The sequence below is a fragment of the Vipera ursinii genome (assembly GCF_947247035.1).
Source record: "Vipera ursinii genome assembly, chromosome: 2".
Taxonomy (NCBI): Eukaryota; Metazoa; Chordata; class Lepidosauria; order Squamata; family Viperidae; genus Vipera; species Vipera ursinii.
The window spans coordinates 266,068,014-266,086,228 of NC_139513.1; the positions used below are offsets into that span (position 1 = coordinate 266,068,014).

The 18,215-nt window shown below is 36.8% G+C and overlaps 1 protein-coding gene across 1 annotated transcript in view; it reads left to right on the top strand.

The window, feature by feature from the left end:
* ADAMTS6 (ADAM metallopeptidase with thrombospondin type 1 motif 6) overlaps positions 1–18,215 on the top strand; it is a 151,235-nt gene that overhangs the window by 54,968 nt on the left and 78,052 nt on the right. The window contains exons 8-10 of the mRNA XM_083356960.1: positions 3,169–3,212; positions 13,304–13,409; positions 17,648–17,794. Coding sequence (XP_083213086.1) covers positions 3,169–3,212; positions 13,304–13,409; positions 17,648–17,794 — 297 coding nt within the window. The remainder of the gene's footprint in view (positions 1–3,168; positions 3,213–13,303; positions 13,410–17,647; positions 17,795–18,215) is intronic.

The window sequence follows — 18,215 nt, forward strand, 5'->3', positions numbered from 1 at the left end:
TGGTAGAATATATTCACATTCAATAGAACATATTTTGATGGCATTACAACATTTTCCATGCTTTATTTAGTAAACATAGGTACTTTCTTTCCCTGTCTATAGCAGAAAGCAAGACCAACAAACAGGGCTTTTTCTCTTGGTGTTTTTCTTGGACTTGGAAGTATATAGCAAGTGAAACCATAAAGCCATCGTACACTTTACTGCCTGCAGTTGATCTGCCATAATATAAAGAGAGGCAAAATAATTTCTACCATTATTGCCAACATAGTGACAATTCAGATGATCTGCTCCTTCCAATCCACAATTTTCCAAAAATTTCTGCTGAGGACCATATTAAGTGAATTAAATGTTCACGTAATATGCTTCTCGGCAGTGATTCTTGAAAAGTTGTGGTTTGGAAAGAACCAGATCACCTGAACTGTCACTGTCATTGGGATAATAGTGATTAACAAATATACAGTAAATTCAAGGATAGTAGGTTGTCAGATTAATAACAATATAATCAAGAAATGGGCTCATCCTCACCAATCATAGCCCCAGTTTCAACAACAGAACCAGCTCTTTAAGTATCTGTGAAAGGCCAGCAGATTGGGGCAAGTCTGAACTTCAGGGAACAATGCTCCTGAGGGTGAGCACCACAGCAGAAAATGTTGTCTTGTTGTGGTTCTGCTCATTCATTCCTGGACAAATGTTGACAGAAGGTTTCTGCTCAAGTCTAAGGTGTTTACAATATAGGGTTCTACAAGGTTCTTTTATGTCCCATGTTTAACATTTACATGAAACTGCTAAGTAAGGTCTTTTGGAAATTTGAAGTGAAGATCTTCCGTGAGTGACGACAACATCTCAGTCTCTCTATCATTAGTGGAAATACTGAATCAGTACATGGCCATAGTAATGGACTGGATAATGGCCAACAAACTGTCATTTACTCAGAACAAAATATAGATGTTGTTAGTGGATGATTCATCTACCAATGTGGGTAGTGTTCAACCTTTTTTTTGTTTTTGAAAATGGATACGGTTCACTCTAAAGAATAAAGTTTGCAGCTTTGAAACACTCTAAATTCATCTTTGTCAGTAGAAGCATCAGTGACCTTTGTAATATTAAGTATCTTTTACCAGTTTAGGTTGACAAACCTACCAGTTATAGTCCTACCTAGATAAATATAATCTTATTAAAGTAATGCATGCCATGGTTACTTCTTGAGTTATATGTGTGACTGTGCTTGACAAGGGTTTGGAAAGTATAAAACAATAGTATTGATTGGGACATCAATACTATGACTTGCCACTCTTCCTTGATTCTTGATTTGTTTCTGGTTTCAGTTCAAGTTGGCATTTGTCTATAAAGCCTTTTATAGCATGGGACCATACTAGGTTTTTTTTAGAGGGAACCTTTTTTGGGGTGGGTGGGATACCAATTATATTGATTTTTGGTTTATGTTACTAGGTAAACATGCTTTTATTCTTTTGTGCGTTTTAACTGTTTAATATATTAATTTTAAATATATTTATCATCATAAATGTTTTAATTGTATGGGATATGCTTTTGTTTTCTGATTTTAGTATTATGCATTTTAATTACTGAATGTTCAGTTTGTTTAGAATTGTAATCTGTTTTAGACCATCCTGGCTTCAACTGGGAAAACTTAGCGTTAAAAGTTTGGTTAATTTTTAAAAAAAACTAAAATTAAAACCAAGAAGGAGGATGGTGCAATATTCTAAACCAGTGTTTCTCAACCTCAGCAACTTTAGGATGTTTGAACTTCAACTATCAGAATTCTCCAGCCAAAATGTTGGCTGGGGAATTCTGGGAAGTGAAGTCTACACATTAAAGTTGCTAAGATTGTGAAACGTTCTAAAAGTGTGAAATAAAATATCTTCATCTGTTTTCAAGCTAGAAATACTGATAATAATGAAATTAAGGTCAGAATCTTTCAAATTGGGGATGTTTTGTGCACCCCTATTTACTACTATTTGATAGGTAGTAGAAACAATTCACAAGCATGGAGCAAACAGCATGAATGTAGCAGGTCAGAATGAGCTGAAGCTGGTTTGGATTCTCAGCTCCCATATAAAAACCTCAATTGCAAAATATTGCCCAATATGTTATTTTATTTAATGTGTTGTTCTTTGTCATAGGTAGTATCCAGTGCTCAGTTGCATGTAATTTCTTATCAATTTTTATAACAATAAAGGGTGAATCTGGAAAAAAAACACAGTAAAAAACTTTTTTTTATTTCTGAGATGGAATACTTGTTTCCCAATCATAATTCTTTAATTTATCCTATAATTTCCATACACTCGGTAGTCTACTTTCATATTTGAGTTCATTATCTGTTTCACTGTAATATATCAAGCATTTTTGCATTTGTAAAGCTTTTACTCTGTTAATTTGAACCATTAGTTTGCTAACATTTGAACTACATGACTCAAATATAGTTGATATTAAATATACAGCTAATGTTTATAATGTTTGTTCTGTATATGTTATTTATTAAAGTTAAAATGCTTTTGGTTAAAATGTTTGTCCACTGCACTCAGAGCATAACAGGACAATCTCCATGTTATATGTATATGATTTGTTTTAAAGTAAAAGGAAGTGGGGGATGAGCTGGTACTGTAGGTAATTCACTGATATTCTGTTACCCATGAATCATACTAATCAGCAGCCAGTCATTATCTCTTTAAGGTATTATTTAATAAGGTGCTATTTTAGATAATACTTACATTAAAAAGTAAGCAAAATGTGAAATATTAAGATAAAACATTACCACTCAATATTCTAAAGTACTTATGAAGGAATAGTTTTAATAGATTTAGAATAGTGATTGTTTTTCCTGTTGAAATACTAATATTTTGCAGACATATGGCTATAACTTCGTAACAAAATGATAAGCTGTTTTTTTAAGGCCAGAAATGACAAAGATCCACTATAACCTCTTTTTCTTCCTAGAAGGTCTCTCTATGGCCTCAGGTCAGAGGCTATGAGCATATTGTAGCTTGTAGTTTATACTAGATTGCAAGGCTGACACTCCAGCTGGCTGCACATAATTACAATGATTACAGTCTGACAACTGCAGTTTCACTACAGTAATGTGATCAATATTTAAAAACAACATTACTAAGAGGCATCTCTTATAAATATATCTATTTTCATTCTTTACAGATATGACATCTGCACATATAAAAACAAGCCTTGTGGAACTCTGGGTAAGGTTCATAGTGTAAATTGAATGAGTATTTATTTTTAAAATGTTTCTACAGATAAGATGGCTTCCCTATTATTTGTCTGTTTACATAAGGATAGATTTTAAAATATATTTTACTTTCAAAAGGGAATTTTTAAATTTTATTATTAATTATTTTCAGTAGCTGGATTTCTTTAAAAGTCTAGAACAGTATTTCTCAACCTCAGCCACTAAGATGAGCGGACGTCTGCTCTCAGAATTCTCCAGCCTGCAGTGGTTGAGAAACACTGGCTTAGAAGTAATCAAAACAACATAGGGAAAAGGGAAGCTTATACTGCTTTCTTCATTATGAAGATTAGTCTGATACATTTCACATAATACAAAATGAACCCTTAGGAAAGACTGTTAGAAATCAAAATGTACATTGTAAAATTGTTATATTTTAGAAAATATGAACAGCTCATGATTGCTGTAGTATCAAACCTGCTAGCATTCATAAAGTATTCAGAAAACCTGCATGCATTTTATGTTTAAGTCACTTTGCTCTGCTTTTAAATTATAATTTGCCACTCCTAATGACTGAATCATCCTGAAATTTCACTCCTATTTATATTCTTGTTTCACTGTTAAGTGAAGCTTAAGTATATGTGGGAAGGATAAATATTCTGTTTCTAGACAGATTTTTGTCCCCCTCCCCCCATTTCCTTACTTGGGAAGACATGTCTGCCTAGCACCTGGGAAACTACATGGGCCAGGTGGTCTGATCTGATTTTAAACTCTGCATTCAAACCTAAATTCTTTGTCTAGAATTTTCTGAGCTATTTAAATACGTACAAAAGACCATTTTCTGCTGGTGTATGGAAAGGAGTTCACAAATTCAATCTCTACAGGATTTCACTATGTTCACAGAGCTGCATTATTACTATCATTACTATTACTATCCTGAAAGCTGAGTGCAAGAGTTACATTCTGTCCCAGTTGATGATTAGGATATGAGTCCTCCACATTCACAATATTGTCATCCCTTCTCTTTGTCATTTGGAGCATGGGGCAACTATTTTGCAAGTGGCAAGAATTCCCGTACTGAAATTGGGTAGAAAAGTGAAAAGGAGTCTGCAAACGTAAATAAAAAGAGTAGGACAGCAGTAGCAGCAATTGTCAGACCTTCCTGTAACTCCAAAGTCAGCAGAAAGAAGATAATATTTTGCCAGATACATAAAAACATACATGTTCCTTTGATTATATCTCAAGTTTGTCACTCGAATATTATTTTGTTGAGGGCACTTGTCATCATATTTCATCCTGATGTAAGAATTCTTTATTAAATCCCACTGTGATGAATCTAGGAATAAATTAAACTATACTTCATTACAGCAGCCAGGATTAATTCTTCATTTATTTCATCATTTACCATTATTTAAACCAACTATTAACAGACTTAAAGGATAAGTATAAAATATGTACAACTTTAAATAAATGAACTGTTTAGCATCACACCTTTATTATTCTGCTTTCTTTGCACTGATAAGAGAGAGGACAGAGTTTTATGTGCATATATTGTTAAATCATTATTTGGAATAGTATCTACCCTAGCTAATATGAGGTAGTTTGGTATCTTTACAAAGCCACTGTCATGGTTCCAATAGATGAAACCCATCAAAAGAACTTCCAGGCAAAATTCTTCCTTAAAAAACATTTATTCAGAAAACAAAGTATCGGCACTATATAGTTGAACCCAAAAACTAAATTCCCTTCCCCCGATACAAAGTAACAAAGTACAATTCCCATCCCCAATAAACTGTCATAAAACACATTCCCCAATTAGCTTCAAGCGTGGGATTTCTCCTCAGCTCCTCAGCCCGCCAAAACATTATCAGCGTGTCCTTGAGTTCCCACAGCAGCGTTATTATTGTGGCTAGCTGAGCTTACATCCCACCCACCCCCACTGCACCTTTTTTCTAAAAGCAAGAAAAAGCATGTTAAAGGAATACAGAAAATGCCTGCATTTTCATCAGTTGTCAGAGCAGGAAGATCCAACGTTGGCAGCGTTGACATCTGGCCCCCCTGAAATTCTGCAATTCAAAGAAAATCATAGGTTAGGAGTTGCCCCTTGGTTTTTTAGGGTGTTTCTCATAGAATTTACTAATGAGCCTTTCAGCTTTTACATCACTAGATTTTACCCATGTGGCTTCAGACAATGGATATCCTTTCCACTGCACTAAGTACTGTAACTTTCCTTTAAAAAGTCTAGGAATCCAGAATATGCTTCACTTCATAATGAGTCTGACTGGATACTACGAGAGGCCCAGGTGCCTTCTTATAATGAGCCAGCTCGACGTCCAACCTTACTGCTGCCTGGTACCACTCCTGCAATAGGTTAGGGACAGCTTGATAGATGCAGGCCTGGGAAAGGTGATCATCTCGCTCCTCCTTGAAGTGGTGCACTAGGGACTGTTCAGGCCACCTTTCTATTCAACCTGCTACCTTATGAAATTCTCATACGTATTCCAGAGCAGGTCTGCTGTCTTGTTTTATGTATTTGTTTCTCCGCTTTGAAGGCTATGGATGGGTCCTTGGTCCTTGGTTCTTAATCCAAGGAGGAAGAGATGGAGGTTCCCTAACTCAGGCGCTTGTTCATTAGGCATTCAGATGCTTCCCCTTCCAAATTGGCCATGACCACATCGACCGTAGCAGCTGGTTTTGGGTAGAAATTGGCGTTGCTATTCATGTGGGAACGTACTTGATTGAGGAAGAAGATCAGCTTCTCTGGGTCAAATGTTGCTCTAAGGGGTGGTGCCATTATGGGTTGCTGCCACCCAGTGTGGCTGCATTCCCAGCGGTTGCTGGCCTCCCTACTGTTGCACCCTCAGTGGATGCCGACCTCCCAATGGTGGCTACGGCATCCTGAGTTGCTGCAGGCCCCCTAGCAGTTGTTGCACATTCAGGGACTGTTGCCACCTTCACTGCTGCTGCACTCCTAACAGCTGCTGACATAATGGCAGCAGTGGCTGTGGCATCCCCAGTTGCTGCAGGCCCCCCAGCAGATTCAGAGGTTGCTACCAACCGCACTCTTGCTGTGCTCCCACTTATAGCTGGCCTCCTGTCAGTGGCTGCGGCATCGGTAGTTGATGCAGGCCTCCCAGCGGTTGTTGCACATTTAGAAGCTGGTACCAGCCCCACTGCTGTGGCTGACCTCCCAGCGGTGGTGGTTGCGGCATCCCCAGTTGTTGCAGGGGCCCCAATGGCTATGGTGCTCTCACCTGTTGCTGCCCAATGGTAGTGACAGAGCTTTCATGGTACCTGTGGTGATCTGGGCTTCTAGAGAAGCGACAACGTCTTGGGCCTCCATGTTCAGAGTGGTGGCCAGGACTGTCCCTCCTTGCAGGGCTGGAGGTTAATGTTGGTGGCTTCGAAGACGGGGAAGCCACTTGTGCCCCCAGGAGGAGCTGGGGCTTCTTTTAGCCATGGATTGGCATCTGTTCCGCTGATCATCATGATCACTTGCATGGGAAGAGTGAGAGGGTTGTTGCTCCCCACTCTTCATCTCTAGCCCCTTGAACCAACTTCTCCACCAACTTCTCCACCAATTGGCTACAGGCTGTGGACAGGTACTTCCATTCTCCGGTGTCCTCAGTAGTCATCGATTTCCTGATTCTCTAGTGGCCCGGGGAACACAATTCTTGAGAGGTTCCCTCTTGCAAATCAACTTCTTGCATTTGGCGGGGTTGTATCGAGGGGCTTGGAGGGCAGGGTCTACTCTGATGACCAGATCAGCTCCCGCATATTGGGTCTCGCCCCCAGCTGTAAGGCCTGAGAAGATTCCTTCTCCACCAGTGCACTGGCTTGCTCTCCCTCCACTGAGGCTGCAGCCATGGCCGGGGTGCTGGATCCAGGCACTCCTTCCTTCTCCATGTTGAGATCTTACCCGACTCTGTCAGTCTATTCCTATACTTAGGAACGGTGACTGGAGCTTAGGACCCCAAGGCGTTTAAAGTAGAAAATGTTAGTTTTGGGTTTAATGTCATGGTTCCAACAGATGAAACCCATCAAAAGAACTTCAAGGCAAAATTCTTCCTTAAAGAACATTTATTTGGGAAACAAAGTATCGGCACTACATAGTTTGTTTATTTATTTATTTATTTATTTATTTATTTATTTATTTATTTATTTATTTGATTTGATTTGATTTGATTTGTATACCACCCTTCTCCCTAAGAACTCAGGGCGGTTAACAGTGACATAAATAACAGAATGCACAAGTTGAACCCAAAAACTAAATTCCCTTCCCCCGGATACAAAGTAACAAAGTACAATTCCCACCCCCAATAAACTGTCATAAAACACATTCCCCAATTAGCTTAAAGCACAGGTTTTCTCCTTAGCTGCTGAGCCCACCCAGTGGCGTAGCGTGGGTTGTCAGCACCCGGGGCAAGGCAAGTAATTTGCGCCCCCTCGCTCTTGCACTGCACCGCACGCCTGGCACCCCCCTGGCGTAAGAAGAATCGAGCCTCCCGCGATCTCCCGTCCCCCCACCCCCCTGAAATTCACGCCCGCTTTCACAGACTTGTTCTTTTACACCGGCTGCAAGTACCAGGAGCCAAAGGCAGCCTCTCCGAAAGCCTCACACCCAAAGACGCAGGCACGCCCACACCGAGGAACGCCGCCGCTGGCGAGGCTCACAGACGCCACCGCTGCCGTTCTTTCTCGTTCGCGGGAGCGCGCGGTGGCGTGCGCATACAGAGGCGTATATAGACCCAGGGAGCCACCGAGCCTTCCCCCACCCGGAGAGAGAAGCGTTTCCGTGTCGGCGCAGGCACAGATACCGCTCGCTCGTGATCAGCCTTGCCCTAGCCCGCCGGTCGCACCCCCCCAGATGTTGTGCCCGGTGCGGCCGGCCCCCCCTGCACCCCCCACGCTACGCCACTGAGCCCACCAAAATGTTATCAGCTCGTCCTTGAGTTCCCACAGCAGCATTATTATTATGGCTAGCTGAGCTTACATCCCAACACCCCCCCACACTGCACCTGATTTCTAAAAGCAAGAAAAAGCATGTTAAAGGAATAAAGAAAATGGCTGCCTTTTCATCAATTGTCAGAACAGGAACATCCAATGCTAGCAGCGTTGACAGCCAGTATATTCTGTATATGAAAGATGAGAGTAGAAGATCTTCTACCAGTTCCTATTACTAGTATTAACTAGCTTGATATTTCAAGAATTGGATTTCAAGAACCATACATATGTGTATCTTTTGGCAGTAGCATTTATTATATCAGCTTTATCAGCTTTTGTTCATTTATTGTTCTATTTCATTATAGTAGCTCTTCATGCAGTGATTTATAATTATAGCATTTTCTTGTAAAATATTGTACAATGTAAACGTATAGAGATAAATAGATATGTTTATTACTTTTAAAGGCCAACAGAAAAATTACACAAATCTATACAGAAATCCTATTGAATTTAATAGGATTTAGCTAAGTGTATAGAACTATAATACAGGCCACTGTTATTACTGACTAAAAGGTGTTACTTAACAGAATATAAGATAATATGATCTTTGTTGCCATTTTTTACTGTGGGCACAACGGCACACATCAAAAATGAAATTTAGTTGCCCGCTCTCAAAGTGAAACACATACATGACACACACCTAAAACATACTATATAGAACATATGTATAGACCCACACCCCTACATTTATATAACAATAAAATATTAAATACTGTCCATCTTGAATATATAACGGAAGTTCTCAGTGCACAGTTCACTTGTTTTGTATTACATTTGCTTTTCATTTCATAATGCCACATTATTTCTGCTAATGCAGATTTCTTTAGCTATTTTAAGGACTTCTTATAATTCTTTGCAATCCATTAAGACATTAAATAAGTTACATAATACTGCTGTCTAGCCAACTTGCCTCATTTTATGTTTGCATCTGATATTTTTGATATAAAGTTCACATTTTCTCATGCTATTGAATTTCATGCTATTATCTTGATCCAAAATTGTTAACTGAATTTTGATTCCTCCCATGTTATCTAGTTTCGATGAGCAATCTGTTTATTATTTTATCTAGGTCACATATAAAATCTTGACTTGGACAATATAATACAAACAAGGGAATAATTAATTGGATATTCCTTTATCAGCACAGTTTGTTTTCCATTCAATAACAAGTTATGAGAAATTCTGTATTATTGAACCTCTGGCTGGATAGCCTTTAGTGCAGGGGTCCCCAACCCCTGGTCTGTGGACCAGTACTGGGCTGTGACATGCAGCTGATCCGCACAAACAAGCAAAACCCCATCCGTGAGATGCAGGCAGCACACAAAACCACACCTTCTCCGATCCATGGAAAAACCTCTCTCCACATAACCAGTCCCTGGTGCCCAAAACGTTGGGGACCTCTGCTTTAGTATACTGCAAAAATAACATCCGGCTTTCAGTCCTAAATTTATCCAATGCTTTTTTATTAGATATAATTTCAATCCTAAGCAGGTGAATATAACTGAGTTGATGAGTGTCAGTATTTTGTCTGCCACATAATGTATATATGCTTTTGGAATTCCAATAGAACTTGAAATGAAATAGGTAGTCTAATTGTTTGTCTTTACACCAGCATATGCCTTCCTTTTGAGTTGCTGCTAAATCATTTCTATCCATTTGACCCTAAATATCTTCCTGTCCTGTTCCTCACCTGAAAAGTGGACTGATGTTTGTTCTTTAATGTCAGAAACACAAATGTCTCCTCTTGTTTGTATGTGAAATTTTTCTACCTAATTCTTCTTTTTTGTTTTATTCCTCTTTCTTACAAACTATTAGGGTTTACTGGCTCTCATCTAAAAGCAATATATCCCTCCTTCCTGATAATACAAAAGTTCAAAAATATATCTCAAGCCCTTTATTTTGCAGTCCATAGGACACACATGATCCCTGTTTTGCAGGTCACTAGATCACCTTCCTGAGTGTACTTATATAGAATCATAGGACCGGAAGAGTGTTTGGTGGTCTTCTAATCCAACTCTCTGCCCCAAAGCAGGAATCATCACCTCCCATCTTGGACAAATGGTTGTCCAATCTTTTTTAGAAACTCTCCAGCAATGGAGCATCCAAAACTTCAGAAAACAAGCTCTTCTACTGCTCAATAGTTTTCACTATCAGGAAAGTCCTCCTTATTTTCAAGTTGGAGCTCCTTCTGACAAGCTTCTACACCTTGCTTCTTGTCTTACCAGCAGGTGCTATGGAGAATGAATCAATATCCTCATGCCAGTGGCAACCCTCCAAGTATTGGACAATTGCTATCATGTCTCCCTCAGTCTTCACTTTAATAAGCTAAACATATCTAGTTCCTTTAGCCATTCTTCATAGCATTTAGCTTCCAGACCTCTTACCTTTGTTGCTGTGGTGGAATCTCCAATTAGACTAGGGGAAGGGGTCAAGAGGGGGGCAGGTTTAGAGTCATTGCACTGCGGTAAGTGGTACAGATCAAACCTCCCCAGAATCCTTGAAGCCTTTACTTGCCATTCCCAAAGGAATGGAGTTAGTCTGGCAAGATTCTTGTAACCTAGTTGACTAGCAATAAGCTACTGTTGAGACTCTTTATGAGTGGTTCTGTTTGTTTTTGCCTGACAGTTTGCTCTGCTCTACACTCTTTCTGAGGCCTCAGCATCTTTTTAGTATTGGTATGACCAGAACTGGATGCAGTATTCCAAATACAGCTACAACAGTCCACTACAGAGTGATGCTATCAGGTCCCTTGATCTTGATACTATCCCCCTATTGATGCAGCATAGCACTGCATTGACTTTAGAAGATACTGAATCTCGATGCATTGAACTCTACGTCTTCCCTGCCTAATTTCTACATATAACTCAATTGCTCAAACCAAGAATCAAGAAAGTTTTTTTTACATAGCTTTTCTGCTGTAATTATACCTGCCAGCTATGATGACATCTACCACATGCTTTATAGCAACGTTAAATCAGGAGACGCACTTCCTCCATACTGTAGCAGTAATTAGTAGAGTTTTTTAAAAAGTACATAATGGGGTTTTAAAAAAACCTATTACATGTATTTTATGACTTCTGGAGTTTTTGTACTATGGAAAACAGTGGCATAAGACTGCATAAATGATGGTCTGGGAATAAGATAGTATCACCACCTAGAGTTGGAAGCGTTTCCATGGCATTGTACGGGAACTACAGACTCCTAATTGACAAAGATGTCCCTCAGTGATAAAAAAGCTACATATTGCAAGGAAAAAAAATCAGTCCCAAGAAAAAAGGTACATAAAGCAAAAAGAGGAAAGAAATAAGATTACAATTACAGTGACAAAGTTCAGAACTTTGCAGAGCAAACTGAACAGAGAAAAAAAAAGATAGACCTAAGAGGAAACATAAAACAATAGTCTGAATAAAGTGGTTTAGAACTCATCATTTGTTGGGTTTGTTGGTGTTTTTTTTAGCATGATTATAGGAATTATTCCAGTCCTCAGCTATAAATGTGAATTGAGTTCATTATATTCTAAAAGTGTTAACGATATTATTTGTACTGTAGAAGAAAAAGGCATCAATACATACTGTTGTCACAACGGGTAGAATTTAGAAATTTGAATGCTATCGTTATCTTGTTATCTTTAAAATTACTGGAAGGAAAACATGATTGTAACCTTTTTCTATCAGAAATTATAGTTGGTTAAAAATAATTTCCATCTACTTTAGCAAAGCTTGTTTTGATTACTTTTATTTTGCCCTAGTCTGGAGCCAGTGACAGTTATGTAAACTAAACATATACTTGAAGATAAAACATCAGACTATCTTTATCTCTTATCCATATCTATTTGCTGGGAAGCTAATAGAAATCATCTCTGCATATAAAATTCTTAAAAACACAGAGAATTAGGTCAGCTACAGATAATAATGCTATGCATGCATCCAGTTAACAGCTTTTTGCATACTGTAATTATAACCAAGGGAATTAAGGGGTAAGAAATGACTAACAGAGAGGATATATGCATGGTTGAGATGAAAATATTTTCTAACTTGTTTTATACAAGTTATTCTCAGACTAGGTATTTCCTGGTATTTTATATACCATAGCTTCCATAACTGATCATGCTAGTTGAAGCAAATAGGAGAGATAGTGCAGAACATCTGGAGAGACCAGTTGGAATCCTGAATTATAATAATCTGCCTTGAAGATATAAAGCTAGAGTGAAACCATGAAATACTTGCAATTTATTCCTATAGAAAAGAGGGATCTAATATTAGTTTTATTTTTTTTTCTTTACAAACACATTGCTTTGAGTTCTAAAAGTATTCTTTTTACAGTATTCTGTAACAATATTTTTGCAGCACACATATAATCCCTAGGAGTGTACATTAATGTTTTTTCCAGATAAGCATACAGTACTCTGAGAAATATATCACTAAGGCTGTTGCAGATCCATTATCAGTAGCGATAATTGATTAGTCCTGCATTAAAGTATATCATGTACAATACTCCATATGTAAATGTCTGAAGCTTTTCATTCATTTTAGATTTTTTAAGGCACATGTTTCATGCTGTAATAAAAGGAAAACAAGATAGTGAATACAAATTAATGTTTCTTTCTCTGCAATTGATGTACTGAGGGTTATTTTTCTCTCATAAAATTTCTCTAGAATATACCACTTGGGGATTTTGGGGTAGCTAAAATGTTACTTGTATGTTTTATGAACCCACTAAACTTAAAACCATTCTGTTTGGAAAAGTAACATGGACACATTTTGCTTTCTGCAACCTCAAAAATGTTAAAATAGAAGTGCTTGCTTGAATTCCCTCTCCTGGCTCATGTTACTAGGTGGTCCCAAGTTACCAGAAGCAAAATTTATAAATCTAACCCCTAGTCTAGACATTTTCCAGCAATGACTGCAGTTCAAAAAATATCAATGTCTAGCCGGCAAAGTGAAGTTCCCCCCAGTGATTTTGCAAGGGCTAAAAAGTTAACCTTTTGCCAACTGCTGCTTTTAGGCATGGAGGTTATTAAAAAGAATCCAGGCATTTATAACTAAAGCTTTTAAGACTGAAACACGTTGGCATGACCCTTTGTGTCTCCTTTTGTTTGTTCAGGCTTGGCCTCTGTTGCTGGAATGTGTGAGCCTGAACGGAGCTGTAGTATTAATGAAGACATTGGCCTTGGCTCTGCTTTTACCATAGCCCATGAGATTGGTCACAAGTGCGTATATTTTTAAACTTTTAATAGTTTAGTTTAATTATCTTAATTTGCCCTCTTACCTTGGCTGCCTTTTCTGTAATCTATTTATTTGTTTTGTTGTTGTTTGATTTCATCAACCATAGGATCTTGAAAGAGGTATTACTACAGCACATATATATCATTAATGTGAAATTGCTCCTAGTTGTATCACTTTAGCATAAAATCACTGTTACAGTGTATTGCTATAATAGCACAAAATAAATCATATAAGCATGGAGAAATACTATGCAATCATTGTACAACTATGCTGTAACAACAGTACAGTTCAGAATATATATTTTGAGACTGAACTCAAAAATTGTTGCTTACTTTTTAATTTCAGAATCAGACTATATAGTACAACTTATAACAATGTTTCAATTGGAAACACATTGAAAACTGCTTTAACCATGTTTAATTTACATGATTTAATCATATTATTTTTAATTGATTATTTTCACTGTTGGTCCTCACTGTTGCAATATCAGGATCTCCTAAAATAAATGAAACTATCATTAATGATAAATAGACCACTTATAATAAAATTTAATCTAAATATCATGGAAGTTTTTGAATGTTTTTGCCCTCTATTTATTGTAGACATGCACAGTCAAAATGAACAGAGCATAGATGAAGTTTGATACTACTCACCCTTGATCTGCATAAACCTGATTAGATGTTTTAATTCATTTGAAATTTCCTGCTAGCATAGTCATATTACCAATGAGCTAATGTGTAGGGATGTTGAAATGTGTCCTGTAACAGAGTGACCTTAACCATGTGATACACTTATCTAATCCAAGATGGAACCCACATGTAAATAATGCAACTGCAAAGTGACAATCATTTATCTTTGTCATCATGTTTGTACCAGATGCTTAATCTGAGAGGGCATGATCCATAGTTTGAGAATTCCTGTTGGAAGGTTCATTTTGATTCAGTCTAGAAATGGGGATTGGAGCCAGATTTATTCAGCTGCTAGTATTTCATGCCGACATTTTGCTAACATTTAGAATTCAGAAACAAAGAAGCAATGGCTTTTAAGAAATATGTATGTTGCCATACTCATACATCTTGTTAACTACACAGTTAACAAGAAATAAAATAAAGAGAATTCTTGCAGTTTTTAAATCAGCAATGATATTTTAATTTTAAGTAATGTTTTAGGAAGAAAAGTCAACTGAAGCCAAATTTGTGGCATTAATTTTTTACACTTTAGAAGTCATCTTGGCATAATGAACCGTTTCTTCAAATAGAAACAAGTCACTACAACTATTCTTAGCAGCTTACTATTCTATTGTTACATTTGATACTAAGGGCAAAACAACAGTTACAATCCAATACATATTTAGAGAGCAATAAGTGCCATTGAATTTAGCAGAAATAATTATACATGTAGAAATTACACAGTTGAAATTCATCTAGAGCATTCAGTTCTTTTTTGTGATTTTAATATATTAGAAATCTTTATCTCCATTTCTCTTTCTTCACTATTTTGATAAATGTAATAAATCTCTATCATGACTTTGTTTTCTTCTTTTTACAAAGCTAGACACATTTAAGATTATGTTACCATCTTTTAGATGATGAAACTGAACAGATTTCAAGAGTCGTTGCAAACTGCTTCAGGGAATTATATGCTAGATGTCTCAAATTTGTTATGCATTTTATTTTAGATCTTTATTTATTACAGTAATTTGACATACAGTGTAGAGATTCCTTAAAAAGACTGGCATAAGGAGGTATAATGAATGAAATAGTATTTTTATAATATCTCTTTTATACTGATAATCCATCTCAAAAAGTGCAAAGCAAGACTTGAATATCAGGTATTGAGAACAAAGTTCAATTCCAATTCTACATCCTTTCAGTTCTGACTTAAGAGAACATAAGTTGGTGCAGAAAAGCAATAAATATGCAGATGTACTTGGAACGATGAATAAAGAGTGGGAATGAGGGATTTCAACTGGAAATCTTCATTGTGCACATTTTCCATGCATCATTATGGAGCAGAATACTTGTTTCAGTTCAGATATGTTGAAGGTCAGAATTAATATATTATTCTAAGGGGGCAACAACAGCAAACCAAGACAAGGAAAATGGAAAGGGTGGGAGTTATATAGTAGTGTGACAATGAAAACCAATTGTTTGGAATTATTTCCAACCAGATAATCTAGTACAGAGATACAAGTTAGTCTCTATTTTTTCTCCTTTCCATGTATGTATGTATGTATGTATTTTATGCCTGGAGAACGGATTTATTTGGATATATGGAGGATCTTTATTTAATGCATTTATGTCCCATATTTCTGTTTATTCCAACATTCGTGATAGCTTACACAAAACATACTCTAAAAATAACAAAATAGTACAGTTAAAATTAAAATAACAAACCATTAGAAATTCGGTGAAAGACATACTTTTTATTACTAATCTAAGAGTCAAACATAACTCTTTAGGGAGCATATCTCATTACTAAAGAGATCCAAAGAATAAGATCCTTTCTCATATATATGATGGTCAAGCTTCTAACAGAATGGACAATCCTATTGATGTACATTCCAGAGCATTTTCGTAAATGAAGATGCAGTCCCACAGATAATTAGGCTTTAAGTCATTTAGACTCATAAGACTAACACCAATCCTTTTAACTGTGCCCATTTAAGCAACTGCTAGCTAGTGCAGTTATTTTAAAGTACCCCGGTAAGTATCATGGGACTCCTATCTTACATCAGTCAGTTGTCTTCTGCTGCATTTTTCACCAATTACAATTTGTAGACATTGTCGAAGATGCATAAAGCACAGTGGGGTAGCTGAGAAGACTGTGATCAAGACATAAATAATTGCCACTAAGTCTGACCAGTCCAGGAAGGCTCACAGCATCCTAGCCATAATAGTTCAGATACGCTCCTTACTACAGCTGCCATCTGTAAATGCAGTGATAGCTGGTGAAAAAGTGCTCTTCCAATTCCAAAGTACATCTTCCTGTGGGAGGGCCATCATCCAGATCAAGCTTTACTTTAATTGCAGAAGTAATTGGACTTGTTATATCTTTATCCAGCCCATTATTGATATTGGTATTCAAGGGTACTGATTGCGTTGACATTAGAAGGCAGAGAGCCCTAGATTTGGTGTCCTAAGCATACTGATGGCATCTATTCCATAGACCAGAACTGCTGCAAAACAATGAGCTCAAATCACAGTTTTGCCAAAAAGCCCACAAAGAGACAGACTATGGGCAGTGGAAGTAACAGAACTAGAAAATTCATACTTCCATTTGCTTTCTGGTGTTTAGAACCAAGTGTTCAGCAAGAAAACATAGTAGAATGAAAGGATTTAACTATGGTTTCTGTTACAAAACCATTGTTTTCCATGAAGTTTAAATTCAGCCAATTTTTAATAACACTTATGAGAGTGGAATAACATCTAGCAGAAATATTTGTAACATGATGATTAATGACTGTGTTAAAGTATCTCAAATATTAGAACAAGATGACAAATTGTAAAAGGAAGACATTCTTGAGTTACTGCTGTAGTCCAATTTACTTCAATGCATCTGAAACAAAAGAAGCGATCAAATAATACATATGACATTCAATACACTGCCAGTTTTGCTTCTACTAAAAAGTTAAAGTCAAGTGTTTTGGAATCCAATATGCATTTGGGACTGTTATGTCTGGGAATGCAATCTTGAAAAAGAAAAATTGCCCTTCATACAGCAAATAGCAGTAAAAAAATATATACTTATATTTTTGTTAGAATCAATGAGTATTTTCCTGCTACCTTTTCTAGTGGAGGAGACTATTTTTCTATTTTAAAAAGGCACTTATGAATAATTTTAAATGGTATATATTGTTTCAATTAATATGAAATATTATCTAGTTTTTTTGAAAATCTTCTTTTAATCACTTTATATTTTTTTTATTTATTTTGCCCTTATGTAAAGATTCTAAAATAGTAATCTTTGTTGGCACGAAATCAGATAGGATTATGCTGTCAATATGGTGAAACATGTACAGTGAAACGAACTATATAGATATGCTAATAATTTTTGTGTTAATAACTCTCATATGTAACTTATACATAGCCCTTCATTTACTTCTCATTCCCTCAGAACATTTTTCAGTATTCAGTTGATATGAAATTTTATACTGTATTGTTACATTTGCTGTTTCATATAAAAACAATAGTTTCTCTTCTCTCCTTATTCTTTCTGATAGTTTTGGTATGAACCATGATGGAATTGGAAATTCTTGTGGAACCAAAGGTCATGAAGCAGCAAAACTTATGGCAGCTCACATTACAGCAAACACCAACCCCTTTTCATGGTCAACCTGCAGTAGGGATTATATCACCAGTTTTTTAGAGTAAGTATTATTTCAAGGCAATTATAAATTTTGTGAGGGGGAGGAATTCACCCATATTTATACCTTGCTAGTGTGAATAACAGTGCTAGAAAATGTGTAGTCATAAGCCCCAATCCAGAAAAGTATTCAGAGTGGATGATCAGCACTGTCAGATTTGCTCATACTATTTTGCTGTACAGAATCAGAAAATAGAATGGAGTAGAAAACAGGAATCACTACAAGATATCATTTAGGATGAACATATTAAGGGTTAATACTGACAGTGCTGCCCATCATTATGCAAGAACTCTACCTTCAGCTCTTGGATATCATTCTTCCCTTATTTTGCCCTCAGTATATATAGACCTCATATATCATGTTATGAAAGACTTGTTTTGCCTTTTTATTTAACATGTTTACTTCATTCATATTATTAAATGAC